Source organism: Contarinia nasturtii, unplaced genomic scaffold, assembly GCF_009176525.2.
Source record: "Contarinia nasturtii isolate CC-2019 unplaced genomic scaffold, AAFC_CNas_1.1 Cnas_scaffold_285, whole genome shotgun sequence".
Classification (NCBI taxonomy): Eukaryota; Metazoa; Arthropoda; class Insecta; order Diptera; family Cecidomyiidae; genus Contarinia; species Contarinia nasturtii.
Genome location: NW_022197640.1, coordinates 3,451,862 through 3,469,450, shown reverse-complemented (window position 1 = coordinate 3,469,450; position 17,589 = coordinate 3,451,862). Strand labels below are relative to the sequence as shown.

At 31.9% G+C, this 17,589-nt stretch overlaps 1 protein-coding gene across 10 annotated transcripts in view; it reads left to right on the top strand.

Annotated features, from left to right (window-relative positions):
• LOC116337375 (dual 3',5'-cyclic-AMP and -GMP phosphodiesterase 11-like) overlaps positions 1 to 14,330 on the top strand; it is a 36,548-nt gene extending 22,218 nt beyond the window's left edge. For 4 of the 10 annotated variants that reach the window (XM_031761875.1, XM_031761878.1, XM_031761874.1 and 1 more), the window contains exons 3-8: positions 768 to 827; positions 10,805 to 10,862; positions 10,949 to 11,236; positions 11,387 to 13,234; positions 13,350 to 13,685; positions 13,800 to 14,329. In XM_031761875.1, the coding sequence (XP_031617735.1) occupies positions 768 to 827; positions 10,805 to 10,862; positions 10,949 to 11,236; positions 11,387 to 13,234; positions 13,350 to 13,685; positions 13,800 to 13,816 (2,607 nt within the window). In that variant the 3' untranslated portion in view covers positions 13,817 to 14,329. Of the gene's footprint in view, positions 1 to 767; positions 828 to 7,036; positions 7,152 to 7,230; positions 7,623 to 10,652; positions 10,728 to 10,804; positions 10,863 to 10,948; positions 11,237 to 11,386; positions 13,235 to 13,349; positions 13,686 to 13,799 lie in introns of those variants that run through there. The other 6 variants (XM_031761884.1, XM_031761881.1, XM_031761882.1 and 3 more) reach the window with 6 other exon arrangements.
• The last annotated feature ends 3,259 nt before the right edge of the window (positions 14,331 to 17,589 follow it).

Here is a 17,589-nt window from a genome sequence, read left to right as displayed (position 1 = left end):
TGCAGACATTTTGCAACGCTTTTTTTGCCAACACGATCTTTTTTAACTTCAAAGTTCAGCCAAACATTTATCTTAGTTACAATTAATCTTGGATTTGAGCTTAATAATGGGATTTACGCGGAAAAATAATTATATTTGGTCAACACTTATTATTATTTTTGTAGACTTATGTAAATAAATAGATGAAGCAGCCATTATGTGCAACCACATGAAAGTTGGAACTGGTCAAAGAGCACATAAATCTGGAAATCGTTGCCGTCACTGCACTGCTGGAGGCTGGCAACACGCCAAATGACCTAGTATTTGGCTTTATTCATTCACATTATGTTCTAAACAACATGAATTGTTGTGGACAATATAAAAAATTCATGTGATAATAAATATTTTCTGTGGTTTATTCTAAAAGTCCATTGTAATTTACAGTTTGCGCATAGATAAAAACGTGTACAACATTTTCCATTCACAGTCATTTAGTCGGAATTCGAAATAAACTACCTGTAGCATTACCGCATAAGAATGGCAATGTTGGTAAAATAATGCTGTAGTGGTGTACGTATTGGACTAGAAAAATCGTTCAGACATAAAATCGAATCAAGCGTTAAAGATACGAGCATAAATTGAAGATGAAATGAAGAAATATCTATTATTTCACTTCTTTCACTGATGACTCAGTCTTTTTTTTTTTAAGAACAAATCAATATAATAAATCAAATATTTTCTTGCATAATTTGAGCATTTTATTAAACATATTTTTCTTTTCTTTTCAGGTGAGTAACAATTGCAAACGCGCAGAAATGAACAATATTTCACAAGCTAAAATTTATGTGGTAAGGCCAATTGCGCTCAAATTATACTGTACGATTTTTTTGTTTACCTTATATTTGTCAATTAAATGGGCCAAACCATTTGAAAGCTCTGTATACGCACTTTGGTTTGTGTAATATTAGTCTTAGTGTAATTCACAAAAGAAATCCAAAGGCAGTTAATAGTTTGTGTTTTTTCATCTATCGAATATTTCGATATTTTTTAAATGTAAATCAGAGGCTTTCATCTATAAGTATATGTTTTGATCGATTTGAATGCATTCGACATATAGCCGAAGAAAGAGAAAGAAATTTCTTTTCCATATCACAAGTTTCTTTTATACACAAAAGCATTCAAATATTGTAATTGAAATGCACTACAATCTAAATTTACGCTTTCTATATACGCGTAGTACATGATTATGTTGGGTTCACAATCAAAAGAATTTCACAAAGTTGACATTTCTTTCATTATGAACAGATGCGAAATGAAATCTAATTTAAAAAAAATAAACTTCCACCATAAATAAAAGTTTTGAGCCAAAAAAGAACATGAGAAAATTTCTTAAGGGTATTAGTATCAAGTTGCTGTTCACCTCCTAGAAAAATGTCATCATAGTATAGTAGACACATTGAAACCCCTACTTATTTGAATTTTGGAAAGATTTTAGTCATATGATCAGAAGTTTCATTATTTCAAAGTATCAAGTTCTGTTGTTGATTGTTTTTATCGGCCTTGTTTTTCCTTTCAATGCTTTTTAACATTGGAATTTGTGAAGATTTCATCAGTTAATTAATATAAAATTTCATTAATGATAGTATCACATTTCATTTTAATTCAATCGAGTGAGATTGCTTGAAAGAACATATTTTATGATTTTTTTGCGCTCTTCCTAATTATATTCCATCTTCGATGGCCGCACAATTTCTCGAAAGTCAAAAAGAAAATTTTTCCGAACCACTTTTTTCATGTTATTTTTTCGCGGAAAAATTGACTTTGAGTGCAGAAAGAGGTTTGCATCAAGAGAATGAGATTTGCATCATGTTTTTATTTTAGCTTCTTCATTTTCTTCTCGTATTTTGCTAGTAAAATCTAGTAACATTTTGACTGTTTTTCGTATATACAATACGTATAAAAATAATCCTAATATTCTCTAGTTTTGTTAATTTAGAGTTGGTGTTACATTTTGTGTCGTATTCTACCGCCACCCCACAACATTTTATCCATTCCGAAAAACCACATAAATTTTAATGTTATCACAGAACACGAGTCTTTCACAGAATCGAGAGAAAATGTACTTTCGGAAAATCTTTCAGTAACCCTAATTATCTATTGGTTTTTCTGTGTCTTTCGATTTGAATTACAAAATTGATTGTGTATTAATATTTTCGGAAAGGAGTTTTAAATAAACGTTCATATAAATATTATTTTCGAAATATTTGGTATTGATCGACGTTTATCTAATTATAATTGTAATCGTATAAAGACGTTCATTCCAAAACACTAACGATGACGTAATTTATATGTCTAACGTCGTTGTTACGGTGAAAATAAGCATATACATTCATATCATATGCATAATTGAAACTATTCGAATAATTTATGTTACCAAGAATTGGTCTCGAATAAAAATAAATACAAAGCGCTTTAGTTCTTAGCACTTTCACTTTTTTTTCTATTTATAACTGTTTGAGCATTCATGTTTACGAATCGAAAAAGCTTATTGGACTGTATATTGAACTTCAGCAATATTGCTACTTGTTGAATTAAAACAAACAACCGTTTTTTTTTTTGTTTACTCATGAAACAGAATAGTCATTAAGTTGTTCTGAAAACGTTGCTTGGACACCTTAATTAGTTTGAGAAACATTTCAATTTTTTTGAAACATTTTCAATATTGGGGTCTTCAAAAGATATACTTTATTTTTGTAAAACACCTCGTTAAAATAACATACTTCACCATGCTATTTTCCAAACTAAATATAATACATGAAAAATATTATTTTTGTCATCATTAATTCGTATTTGAGAACGTTCAACGTACAATTATATTCTTAAGGTGATATGTAAAAAGCGTTCAGCTTTACATGTCGTCCGTATGAAAGAAAAACTGGTATGAAACATACGATACAATTGTACACGACTGTACTGATGAAAAAGCACATAACAATTCTCTTAGGCCAAATCATAATATAAATTTTACATCTTTTTCGCATGAAAAAAGTCATCGCTTATTTAACGCATCGTTTATTTAAATACCTTAGAGATTTCCCATAAAAGAGTCCACATTTTTGTTTGTCGAATTTACTTGGTGGGCATACTTTTTTTTCTCATGTGGCTGCAGTATATCAATATGGGAGTGATTTTGTTTCGCCTTCATATGACAATCATAAAATCGAATGGAAGTCATAATCATCTGTTGAAAGTAAGAAAATTCTTGAGAATTTACTTAGCGGAAAATTGATTCAAATTTTCTCGGCAAATTCACGAGCAAACACAATATTTTATGGATATAAAACAATGACCGGTTAAGTGATTGCATGCAATAAAAGCGTGCAGCGTTGTTATCAATTAAATGAACTACTGTTCTGATCAATATTCGTACTTGATTCTAACAAACAATAAAAATTAATTACAAAGCTTTTCCATTCTCTATGGTTAATCAATTATGAAAGTTTGATTATTGCTATCATACGATTTCGGTTCATTTCATTTATTCCTGAGCACCAAACGTATAGCATCAGCAAACAATTGCGTTGGTATTTAGTGTTTTTCGATATCAACGTGACTCCTCCGTTTCGACAATAATAAAAGTTTTTAATTTAATTAAGTGCTGTGTTGGATGGAATTAAGTTCAATTATTTGCCCTAATGTTGCCCATCGTAAATTCTTTCCATACATGTGCGGTTGATATGGGGATGATAAAAAAAATGACTTGTTTTTCTGGAGTGCCTTGACATCTGCTTTTACGTACACATCATAAAGTCATTGAGTTTGTGTGCGTAATATTGAGAAACATTGTCACAACGAAAACATAAAATAATCAAAAAAAAAAACTTTCTTCTACGAATTTTTGATCAAGAATTTGATAACGCAGTAGACTATTTTCTATAAATTTTATCATCTGATTTACTCACGTTGAAGAAGAACCGAGCATACTCTAAGGATAAAAAATGACAGCGAATATTATGCTTGAGTTTATATTATGCTATAAGACTGATGATTTTTTATTTGGTGCAGGCACATTATACTGACATTCAAAGTGAGAAAGTGCAATCGGTTTTATATATTCAAGTGCGGTGTTCGTTTTATATTCACCACAGTATGACACGTCAACCATTAAAATTAGAATAAATTCGCAATGTGAATTGAATCGTTATAATTCATAATTTCAAATAAACATATTCATAAATCGATCTTCTTTAAATAGTCTTTTATGAAAGAATGAAATATTCAAATGAAACTTCCGCATGTTTTGAAGAGACTCGTACTTAATTTTGCTAATGTTCCGGTCTTTTTTATCAATTATTGTCGACATTAAATCTTTCATCCGATTTGTTTAATGTGGCAGATGTCCTTTATGAATAATTTTCTTCTTCACTTTTTCACAAATATTCGAAGAACAAAAATGAAACCATAAATATTTGAAAATGATGTAATGTTCCTTTGATTCACATAAACTTCAAAAGGTTTCAACGTCTAATTGATCCGTTAGTTATTTATTAGTACAATTTGACGAGAGCAAAATATTTCAGGTTTATTATCGAACCATTATTGTTTCATATTTTTTTTTGCTCTTTGCATTTTTCTTAGCTCTTCACTCTTTCTTTGTGTGTTGCCAATAAAAATCCAGTAAATTACCAGTAATTTGCTTCCCGTACTCGTTAACATTAAATATGAATACATAATCAGTATTTAACGCATGATACTGTCAATTTGCTCATTCAGATTTGCGCGCGTACTCCACTGAAGTGGAGGAATAAATTAAAGAAAATGAAAATGTGATACAATGTGTATGCCGTGCGGAATATGAAAATTGTGTGTTGGGCGACAGCAACAGAAAAGAGAAGCGCGATATACATATATAAAACGAATGTCGGGTGAGAATATCAAAATGGATAATGAACAATACGCGCATACGTTCAGAATTTAATTTGCACATTTAATTGCTTCCTTAAAAAATACTGAGAGAGGAACACCGATGTGTACGATATTTGCGCCTAATTTATAGACTGAACGTTTGCGAGCTGACTTCAGTATATCGAATGCCATTTTTTCTCTCTTTCTTTCTTTATTTCGTATATATGTATGTATGTAAGTGGATTTAAGGCGAGCGCAAATTGTTTGACGTGTCCGTACACGTCTGTACCTGAGAGAAGTTGTGAACGTGTATATAAAACCTGATTTAGCAATATGCTTCTTTTCTACCTTCTGTGTTTTTCACTTTTTTTTTGTATTTAGCTTATGTATCGGTTAATTGTTAACTTTGACATAAAACATGGAATTCGACAGAATGGCACCATCTACCACTTACCATATCACATGAATTGTAAATCATTAAATCATCTTACATATGAAACGTTGCGGCAAAAAAAATAGCTCTTATTTTTCATCAAATAATATTGCAACGTAAAGTTTATTTATAATACAACAAATCAACTATCGATATGTAGCTAATTCAAATGAATATTCAGCCACTAAAAAGCATAGCGCAGACCATTTTTGTCATATAATGAACTTCAAAATGATAACCCTTCGATAATTTTTGAATAATAGAGATCTTCAGTCACACATAACATCTGCTTCCTCACTTTTTCTGGAAAATAATAATACTTAATATGTTTACTTATAATGATAATTCTTACATAACTTTTGAAATGAGAATTTGTTGCAAAAGTTCAATCTCTTTTTATTGTGCCAACGGCAAATAAAACGAGATATTCGCAAATTGGATGATTGGTTTAGAATATATAGCGTTTTTTTGTGTGTTATTTATTTCTACAATTTTGATTATATCGGGTGAATGATGTATTGATTACCACGTTGTAGTATTTGATGGAGTATTTTTATCATTTTTTATGAGTGTTTTATCTTCTTTTTTTTTGAGTCGTCAAAGGTTCTCCTCCACAAATATCATATAGCAAATGCAAATGAATAGAACATAACATGTGTAGAAAACAATGTTGCTACTTGTATAAAAACCAAAACACTCGAAACCTGTTTTGGTTTCTTTTCATTACGTGCGTTGCTTATAGTTTGTATTCCATATTGAAATCAATGTTGTACGGTGTACACCATAAAAACAGTTCTTTTTAATAGCTGTTCAATGTGCACAAATCATCGGTCTGCGGTAATTCTTAAACTTAAAAATTGGTGTGACCTTTTACCTATTGGGTGCAATTCACCTGTAAAATAGTCTTAATTTAATTTTAAAAAAGGCAATAAACTGAAAAATTAGTTTGAAGAATTTAATATCTCGAGTACATAAATATTTATCCATTAAACCACTGAAATAAAATTTGATAAACTCTTTAATATTGTAATGTATTCTCATTCTCGATCTCGTTTCGTTGTATTGCACGTTCTCATTCGCTCACTGTATACGGTGCAGTGTTCGCGTATGTTATAAAACTTTATTAAATACGATAAAAAAGAAGTCAAAAACAATGGCACATAGAATGAGTGAGAATTGAGATTGTAAGCATTTGAACGCACGTACAAAATATATGGATTGGCCATTCCGTGTGCGTCGCTATCCAATCACAAAAGAGTGGTTATTTGTAAAACTTGCAATTTTTTACACATTCACACCAACTATAGGTGTATCGCGTTGCCGACATTTTTTTTTTACATTCAGCAGTTTTTTTTATCGCTGTTTACTTCTGTTGATTTTTCTATGTTATACAACAACAAGCTGTACTAATAACCGCATGTTGCACACATATCGCCATTCATACAAACTCATGAACAAGATTTTCTAGTAAATAAATCAACAAATATCATTGATTTGTCTCTGGTATGCATTTCTTTTGTCTCTTCAGTAGACATTGGATTTTTAAAGCAGCAACAACTCAACGCCATCACTTTAGTTTTGCATCCATCGGTTCTCTGAACGATGCACAATCATCGCATTTATCTATCAGTCGTGATTTGATTTTTTTTTATTTGTTCTCTTTTGATCTAGTTTTTTTTCTTCTTCTCCACAATGAAAAATATATAAAAACAATTATCGAAGTGTGATCACTCGAGTAATAAAATCGAATAAATACAGATGTGAAGTACAAATTCTCTTGCAAATTCAAAAACTAATTTAACGCAATCGATGCAACAACAAATTTCCGTAAAATGTAAATTTAATTTGTTGCATATTAATAACGAAGTGTGTTGACAAAATCGTATGGAAAACATCATTTGAAGCTGGATTTGTAGTAAATATGCAGTTGTTTATAAAGTGAATGCATTCATAACATCGAATTAAATGGCATGAGGCACAATAAAATGGCTCATTTGAATGTTTAACTAGAGCAGAATGTGGCATACGAACAATGGAAAAAATTGAATAGTTAAAGTACTGGAATCAAGATTCAATAACGCTAACTCCGGAATGTGTGTGTGTTTTTTTATTTTCGAAATCGAATAGTATGTACTAAGTAGTGTGTAAATCTTTATATCGATTTACACTGTTTGTATACACAACTAGTTGCAAGGCCACCGATCTATTCGTGAGATTAAAAACAAAGTAAATATATCCAACTTGGTGGCAATTTCGAAATATATTATGTACTTTCCACGCATCAAACATCAAAAAAACAAAGAAAGTACGTTTTCAGAAAATTCTTTTTTCAGTATGGTAGCTGAAATTTTTTTTGACACTTCTATTAAGAAAGATATTCAAATAATTTTACAACATTAGCAACTCATCAAATACTGAACTATGCACTTCTTTCTAGCCACCCTCTGTTTTTTATTCATTTGTCTGTCAATTTCATCTGTTCACATATTGTTTGGTGGCCAAATAATGTAATATGAACTAAAGTCAATCGAAAGGAGTAAACTCTGTTGGATTCTGAAAGACGTCGTTTTCAAAATGCGATTTTGTTATTTTGATGACCTAGCGACGAAGTTTGCTTCATAGCAATAGAACATGCATACCGGCTGAAATATATTCATTTTATTTTAAAAAACAAATCGACACCATGATGAATTGTTTGTGATGTCATTGACATGTGAAACGAGATGAAAATATTTTGAACGTTTTTCAAATGCAAATAAAAAGGAAACATATCACTTCCGTGCCATACACATATAATAATATGATCTATTTTGCATACGGAACAACATCTAACGGCACACCAATAAAATATGATCAAAATCCTGTCAAAAGTGGAGAAGTAAGCTAGAAAGAGAGAAATAAATAATCAAAACGAAATATCACTGTTATGATAATTTGTTTATTGGCAAAATCAGCATTGTGTTTAACATATTCATTCGAAATAGAGCAATAGAAGAATAAAACACACCAACAACACGCTGAAAACGTGCCAAATTTTAATAATATTACGAACGATATTGCTGTGAATATTTTTATAAAAAAAAAAGCAATCATTTTTAAAGTGTTTGTTAATTTGGGTGGGAAATTAATCCAGGGAATAAATATCTATCTCAATTGGTGTTGATATCAATAATCAACGAATACGGTGGGCTAAAATATAATTGAAAAACATTTCGTTTTGTTTTTGAAGCAAAAATTATAGTTATATGAATGAAAAGAATATCACAAGCTCGAATAACTTCACTGCTACCTACCATTTTAAATCAATAAAATGTCGATTTATATTCTGTGGAACAAACTAAACGGATTTTGACGAAAGGTTTGCAATAAATGTAAACCGTAAATTGAACAGGTATTCTCTACCAAAAAAGTAATGTTTCATTTGGAAAAACTCTTTTGCCAAAATCCATCTGTCGTTATCATTAAACAGAAGGCAAACGTATTTGGGTTCGATTAATGGATGCCGTTGTTGACATGAATAAAAATGATTTTGGCTACGCTAATTGAATACAAAATCGATTTTAATGACCCTGGTTCTCAACTGCTGATCCGTGAATTAAATGTTAAATTATACAATTTCGTTTCGTTTATTTCGATTGCATTTGTTTTTACATTAAAATTCAAATACGTATTTGGTCTAATTTGTGCTTGCTTTGAGAAAACAAAACATGCACTTTGAATCAACCGACTTTTCACGGAAATGTTAATTTACAGAAATAATGCGTTTTCGTAAGTTTCGAAAGCAAGCCACAACTGCAATCAATCATAATGTCTCAAACTTTTTTAACACGTTTGTTAAAGAGATTTAAAGTACCACTGCTCTTGCTGTTAACATGCAATTGAGTCATATCATTATTCACTGACAAACAATTCTGATAACATTTGCACACTATGGCAACCATCATACTGAAGTTTCATTTTTCAGTTTTGGTGTTTTATGATGGTGGCGCCATTGGTATTTCCCGAATGGTTCATTTGCGGACTTAAACGGAGATGTTGCGGAGCTGTGTGGAGATAGATATGAACAGTATGCAAGAGGCGTGAACAGTATACAACAGACGAGTGTAAATCTTTATTTGTGTGCGCGCAATGGTTACTATGCTTACGCATGTTCTTCAATACTGTTCATGTCTATCTCCACACAGCTCCGCAACATCTCCGTTTAAGTCCGCAAATGAACCATTCGGGATGCGATTGAACTTTCATTGTTATCATAATGATTAGAATATGCTAAAGTATTTAACAAATCAAAACGTTTATTGATTTCAATAGTGCGTTGCAAAGTTACTGCAGAACCATGGAATCACAAAATCAAAGGGAATAAAATACAATGAATCACTCTTCATATGCACTTGCGTCAAAATTACTCTTGTTATTCTTTCACTAGTACTCTATAATTTGTTTGTAAAAAAATGTATCAATACCTTCACCTTCAATCTAAATGATACTTCTTCGGTCTTGAAACAGGTTCTCTTTTCCTTGCAACTGGTTTGACGCTTTTTTAATGACAAATATAAATAACGATTGAAAATTAGATTATTCGAAACGTTTACTAGTCCGATAAATTATAGCAACTACAAATCTGAACGAAAAACTATCGGAAAATACATGGTGATGAAACAAGTTCTTTAAAACTTTGAAAAATGATGAAATTGAAACTTGGTGTATTCAAAAGTGATTTTATGGAAATTGCTTCAATAATGAATAAAAAATGCACTTTTTATTTCAGCTGTGTTGAAAATTCAAAACCACACATTAAACACTTTATTCCCAATCGTCCATCATATCCAAAAATAGATAAAAGAACTTGAGATTTCAACAGTGCTCATGTACATGTACACCGTCTATTGTACTATTGATTTTTTTCCTTGAATAAGAATCGCAGTATATTCCAAAATTTTGCGAAACACATCATATATGATTAGCATTTCTAGAGCCCATTTTTCCTTTACGTATACGAAGTATATCATTCCGCAAGCGTTAAGTAAAAAAAAAAAGAACTTTTTTATTTGCGTGCACATTTAGAAAGGGGAAATGAACCATTTCTTATCATAACATGATGAAATTTGGAAATTCGTTTGCATTCTTATTTCCATAGTACAGAAAACGCACCAATAACTTTTGAGAGTTTTGAATGTAAATTACGTAGAAATGTTTCACGTTGAGTTAAATGGTGGTATGAGGGATAGGCTATAATCAACAGTAATTTGATTACAGATGTATTTTCTTTTATAGCCTTGAGGGCTATTAGGAAAAATCGCTTGGAAGCGCAATAAATCATAGAAAATTTTATTTTAAAAACTTACTAAAAATAAACTATTTGATTACCGTTGATAAATTTTATATGAAAGATTCCAAGTTTTCTAAAGATGTAAGCGCAAAGTAGTATAAGTAAGGTATTAGCAATTTAATTCATGAACAATTTCCTTCTTTTTTTTCGTACCGTAGGCTCAAGATGTAGCTACTATGGAAACAACAGACAGTTCTATATACATTCGCTTAAAACGTAAGTATATTATAGTGCAGTGCACGTCATCATCGTCAACTGCGAATTGTTTGTTTGATTTGTTTTTTTTTTTTTCCGTGGTGCAGCCACTTCATCGCAAAACCAACGATTTCGAATGTTAGACTCCGACCGAGATCAACCTTTAATTGAAGCATTAGTTGCCGATGAAAAACTAGAACATCCCCGTCGTCGCTTTGCATGCACTGGCCGCTTTCTCACAATGCATAAGAGACGACGCAAGAAGTTAACCACACGTTCACTTCTACAAGACACCGCCATCTTGGACGACATACATCACGGTCAAGTACAGTGTATACTCAATCAAGTGGGCAACTGGAAATTCAATGCTTTCACTTTGGAAACAGTCACTGGAGGCGAGTATTAGTACCTACATTGTCTTTGTTATCCATAAATAATTCGTGATGCGGTTTAATAAAAATCTAAATATAAACACTAAAAACGAATAATTTGATAAATTTTTTAACTAAATTGTTTCTTTGTCTCAAAAAAAAAAACTATTTTAGGTCGTTCACTGCCAGTTTTATGTGTTCATTTGTTTCATTGGTATGGCCTTTTGGACCACTTCAAGTTAGACGTAGTTAGATTATGGAAATTATTTACATTAATTGAAGAAGGCTATCATAGCACGAATCCGTATCACAATTCAATACATGCAACTGACGTTACACAAGCAATGCATTGTTTTCTTCAAGAGACCAAAATTATGGAGCACCTTGAACCAGTCGAAATAATGGCTTCGTTAATTGGAGCTGTAACACATGACTTAGATCATCCGGGTGTGAATCAACCATTTCTGATCGCTACGTCGAATCATCTGGCTGCGCTGTATGAGAACACATCGGTATTGGAAAATCATCATTGGCGTTCGGCCGTGGGTTGTTTACTGGAAAGCGGTGTTGCTGAACAGATCCAAAGTATTCGGCCCCAATTGGAAAAACAAATAAGCTCTCTTATTTTAGCAACTGATATTACCAGACAACAAGAATTTCTAACGAAATTCCGAAACTATCTCGACAGAGATACGTTAGATATGCGAAAACAGGACGACAGACACTTTATTTTACAAATATCACTTAAATGTGCCGACATTTCGAACCCGTGTCGACCATGGGACATAAGTAAAAAATGGAGTCAAAAGGTATGTGAGGAGTTCTTTCGACAGGGCGACTATGAGCGTCAATTGAATTTACCGGTAACGTCGCTGTGCGATCGTTACTCAACGTCGGTTCCAAAGATACAAGTGGGATTTTTTAAATTTGTTGTGACACCATTATTTGACGAATGGCATCGATTTTTGGGTTCAAAACTTTCGACAAAAATGATGTATTTTTTGAAATACAATCAATTGCAATGGGAAAAACGTGTTGCCGCCGAATTGGCGGAAGAGACTCGAACTGAAATTTCCGATGCCGAAGTGTTGGAAGAAGATGAATCTGTACATGACACACCGGCTGACGGAGTAGAAGATGATGACATTGCGGTCGATTTATCCGACAGCTCCGAGGTTCTACTACCTGATAAAGTGAAAATGCCACGCAGAAGCTCTCTACAAGTACCTAATGCACCAACAAAATACGACAGACGGCTATCAATGCCACTGAACCCACCAAAAATCATTTTGCCCACCAAGGATTTATTGTCTCGCGACGCAATACGTGAAGAGCTCGAAGCAAAATTAGATGCTGACTCCTTTTCACTTTTATCGTCAGATAGTGATAGTGTACCGCGCAATAAATCATCTGATAATAGTGTACCTGATCGCGAGCGTCCTTTAAGCGCTGAAACCCTGGTTCCGGATCTAAGCATCGCAACAATGAGCAATAGCGCATGTGCCGATCATTTAAATCGTGTGATGCATGGCTCTTGCAGTGGGCCAAGTACAATCGTCACAAACACATCAAAGCATTTAGTGCGTCAACAAACTTTTCCCCCATTGCAGCCATACGGCTATCAAAGAGCTCGCTATATGTCTGCTACTGGTGATATCAGCACATATCCGGAGACTTTAGTCGAAAGTCATTCGTCATCGTCCGAATCACAGACTGAAGATAATCATGGTGTTTTAGGAATAAGTAAAAAAGACAGTTTCAAACGTGAAAAAGAACAAAATTCAACCGCATCCGAGACGAAAGGATGCAAAATGGCCAAACTTTCAATTGTAAATCCAGGCCAAAAGGAAAATTTAGATCCGAGTTTTTTAAAGAAAAACTTAAATCGTCGTCGTGGTTCAGCGCCAGTCGCTGTAGCATTGCCGCCGAAAACCACACAGGAAGATGCAACATCACTCGTTTTCAAAACGTGTGACATGTTCATGCGCCGTGGATCGATGCCATCCGATAGTTTCAAAAATTGTAAGTATATCATTTTTGAACAAAATAAAAATAAATAACATTTTAACTCACATTTGTGACATATATCACGCATCTGTTAATAACAATTATTGCATTATTAATATTATTAATATAGCGTCATTCGTCGAACAGAATCTTCCACAAGCGTCTTCTATGGTGACAAGTCAACGACGTAGCTCCGTACCAAGCGACACCATCGTGGTATCAAGCCGAACTAACTGCCATAATGGGAAATCAAAGAATCGAAAAAAATCATTGAGACGACGATCGTCTGGTGGTGCGGAGATCTTGTGTTCTATTGTATCGGAGACGGAACCAAGTAGTAGTTCAAGTTCACCCTGGTATCGTTTCAAACGAAGTGAAACAACGAAAAATCGATCTGATCTAGACTTACTGCTCTCACGTAGAAGAGGCTCACTTCCTGTTGAGGTACTCACAACTTGTCACTCAGGTAAGATTTATATATAGTACGTATACAACGTAGCACTTAATCGTTACCATTACATTCTGTTTGTATCATTTTCTTTAATGAAATATGAAATGGTATTGTTTCTCTTTGTCTTAGGATCGATGCGCCACTAGATTATATTAAGTGGAAATGGCAACACACACTGAGCCGATAGATATATTAATTCAAAACAGTTCATTACATCTGTGGAATATACACGAAATACATCGCATTTAAACATATTCAATATGTGAAGAGCATGCATCACAAGTACATATTTCTATTCTTTATGTAAAGATTGTCCAAAATGATTGAAGAAGCGCCCCCAAAAGCGATCCACTTTGAAATAATGACATGTTCCAAAAACCATTTAATCCATAAACAACTAAACACAAGCATACACACAAAGAATTATAGAAGAAGAAAAAAACAAGAGGTAAACACACACATTTTAGTTAAGATGGTTCATGGGCAGGACCCGTATACTTGAATCAGCAAAGAAATGCACACAAATTATATAATTTAAATAAGTGATGGAAAAAATACCGATGCAAAAATATACCAAATTTTTTTTGACAATTATTTGTATTTAAATTGCAAACAAGTCGCAAAACGTTGATTCAAATGAAAAGGAATTGCAATTTTTGATTTAATTTGTAAAAGTTGTAACATTTTAGTCGTTTTATTATATTGCATTATTGAATTTATTTTTATTATTATTTTATTATTATGTATTAATTATTATGTATTATTATTATTAATATTTGTTTCAGCCGGTGTATATTTGTATGAGATTGGAGACTTTTTTTTGCGAATCTCGCTAATGAGCGCCATCTGATTTTAGTGTGAATTAGATGCAAAAACTGAATTTAATTCTGTAGCATTGAAATGAAAAAGTGAAAAAACAACAACAATAGCACGGCCACACAGAGCTGTACATCTATGCGTGCTGATGCATACATACACATATACGCTTTCTTCATTCTTTCATTCCATTGCTATACGTATCTCACTGGTCAACAGATCTATGTAGCCATGTTACTGTTGTTGTTTTTTTCTCTTTTTCGATTCAATTCATTGTAACTAAATTGAGTTCAACTATGGAATACAAGATGGCACAGATGAGGGGAATTCGCATTTTGTCTCTTCATAGGCTTAGCCGGTTGATTTGTTTCGATTGTAGATTTATTTATGTTCAGACGCAAGCAATGCAATAGATAAATATTTTGCGCGATGCAAAGTAAATTATAAGTCCCTTTTTGTTTTCATGATGCTTACCCATAAAATGTTCATGCATTTTATTGTGAGCGTTGTTGTTATGGTTTGATTTTTTTCTTTTAAGATAAAATTGAAAAAAAAAACTGACATTTTTGTTGAAACTATATTTTTTTTGTTGAAATAAATCTTATTTTACACGATTTCAATATTAAAAAAAATGTATGCACTTTTTATTCAAACATTTTATTTCGTTTTATTTTTTGAATTAAAGCAAAACACATCTGATTTTTTTGAAAGCGGTGCATAAAGTATTGTGCACACCAAATCCATTGCCGAAACCATTTTTGCAGAATTAACCAATCATAACATAGTACTAACTAAGATTAAAATCATTATTATTATTTTCATCCATACTGTATGGACCACACATATATAGAAAGAGTAAAGAAGCATCAAAATTCATTGGTCAAAATAATGCATAACATTACTTTCATAGTTCTGAATCGTCAAATTACTTTACGATTTAAATCAATTTTGAAGCAATTTTTTTAGCTTCAATTCGCCCGGTGCGAATTTTAGCCCTTCGTCAGCAAAACATCAAACATTTTCTCAGAAAAATTTAATTTGACCACAATTCTAAAAACTCATGGACCAAATGAATGAACAAATATTGACCGAGCAAATTATATACAAAAATCACAAATGACACAGCAACAGAAGAAAATGAATTTCCATTTGCAAAACATTTATGAAATATAGATCCATGGTATCAACGATTTCACATCAATGATATATACATATACTCTGACCACTTTCGAATTTTTAAACTGTTTTTATCCATGAACAAAAACCAAAAAAAATACACTAATAAATCATATAATAATTGAATGGATTAAAATTAAGGTCACCGGAAATGAAACGGCAACATGCATTTTTTTACATGGAGTTTTTGTTGTGATTACAAAAATTTTCTGTTGCCATTTCGTTTTTAACGGAAATTCCGTCACTTTAATTCTAACCTATTCAATTTTGCTTCAGTATAATTTCAATGAAAGTTGCTCGATTATTCATTTCCCCAATAATGTTCTACGACGTAAGTAAGCTCATATATTTTGAATGTGCATCACTTATATAGAGAAAATAAAACAGTACACAGTCCACGAAGATGCGAAATTAGCTCCGACGCAAAAACAGGGTATGCATATTTTGCGATTGAGACACATACATATAAGAAAGAGGAGGAGGCTTATATATATAAACAGAAAGCTTCTTAAACGGCATGGGGTTTAATTCTTGATAAGATCGTCTTATATCGTGTATCTTAAGTCCCCCATCCCACAAATATTATATGGTGATCCGAATTAGGAATTTGACATAAATGGCAATCTCTTTGGACCATTGATACCAATATTGATTTTATTCATACAAACTCTTGAATGTACGCTCAGATGGTTTGACAAAATATCTATGTTTGCAACAAGACTTTCCATTTCGACCAAAAAAATCCAGATGCTTACAGAGAAGCCACAACGCAAATGTAAATAAAATAAAGATATTTTGCGCAAAGTACTATAGTGAGTACATAATTCGTAAAACTCAATGCATATTTAAATGGACAAACAATAACATTATGAATATACTATTCAAAATATTATTCGAAATTTTCGAATTGCATTTGTTTACAATGTATGAATATTTCAGCTATTTGGTTATTTTCATCAATCAATATAAGTCTACCTGCATTCTTATCAAATTCATCAAATTAAAAAAGTTGTACAGACCAGATTACAGAAAGGGCTTATTCTTTTGTTCAAAAAGAAGATTGAAGAACAAAATGTTTAAAAACATATTTTCGATATATCAACTGAACAATAAAAATGCATAACTTTATTCGCACAAAGAATATGATTTTTGCGTAAACTTTTAAAATGATCTAAATCAGCTCGTTATTAAGAGCATACAATACTAATCAAAATGTGTACTCAATGCATTCGTCTATTATCAATGTGATTAATTTTGATTCGAGTTGATTTCGATTTTGAAATAATATTAAAAATCCAAGCCAAACGTGAGAGTTAAGAGAATTCCGACATCAATTCCATTGCCGACGAAATTGTCTTGTTAAAGATGCAAATCAAATAACTCAATATACCGACATTAGATGACATTGTTCATGGTGGAACAAAATTTAGACTAAGACTTTTTCTTTGTTCACGAAACAAAGTGTTGATGAAAGATTTAATAAATGTGAATAAAAGAACAAAATATAATATGTAGTTCTATCGGAATATTAATTTATACAAGTAATATTTAAAGAAAATTGAAAGACAAAAAACAACAGACTAAATTTAAAAAAAAAATCGGAAAGCAAAAGTCAATATTAGGATCAATGAGTAAATATGTAGATTCAATGAACGTGTTTTTGATTCTGTGTTATAATTGAATTCGTTATAATTGTTATTTAAAGCAAAGTAAACATGAGACATGAACATTCTTTTCTTTCCGATCGTTTTTTTTTTTGGTGAAAACAAACATAACTTTTAGATGAATCGATAGAGAAAAGAAGACGTAGCTTTCATGAAATAAAAGAATGAGCTTATTAGAAGCGAATTCATTTCAGTTGATGTTTCAACCAAAATTAAATAGAATACTTAAGGAGGATGAATCATATATACATGAGTGCAACTAT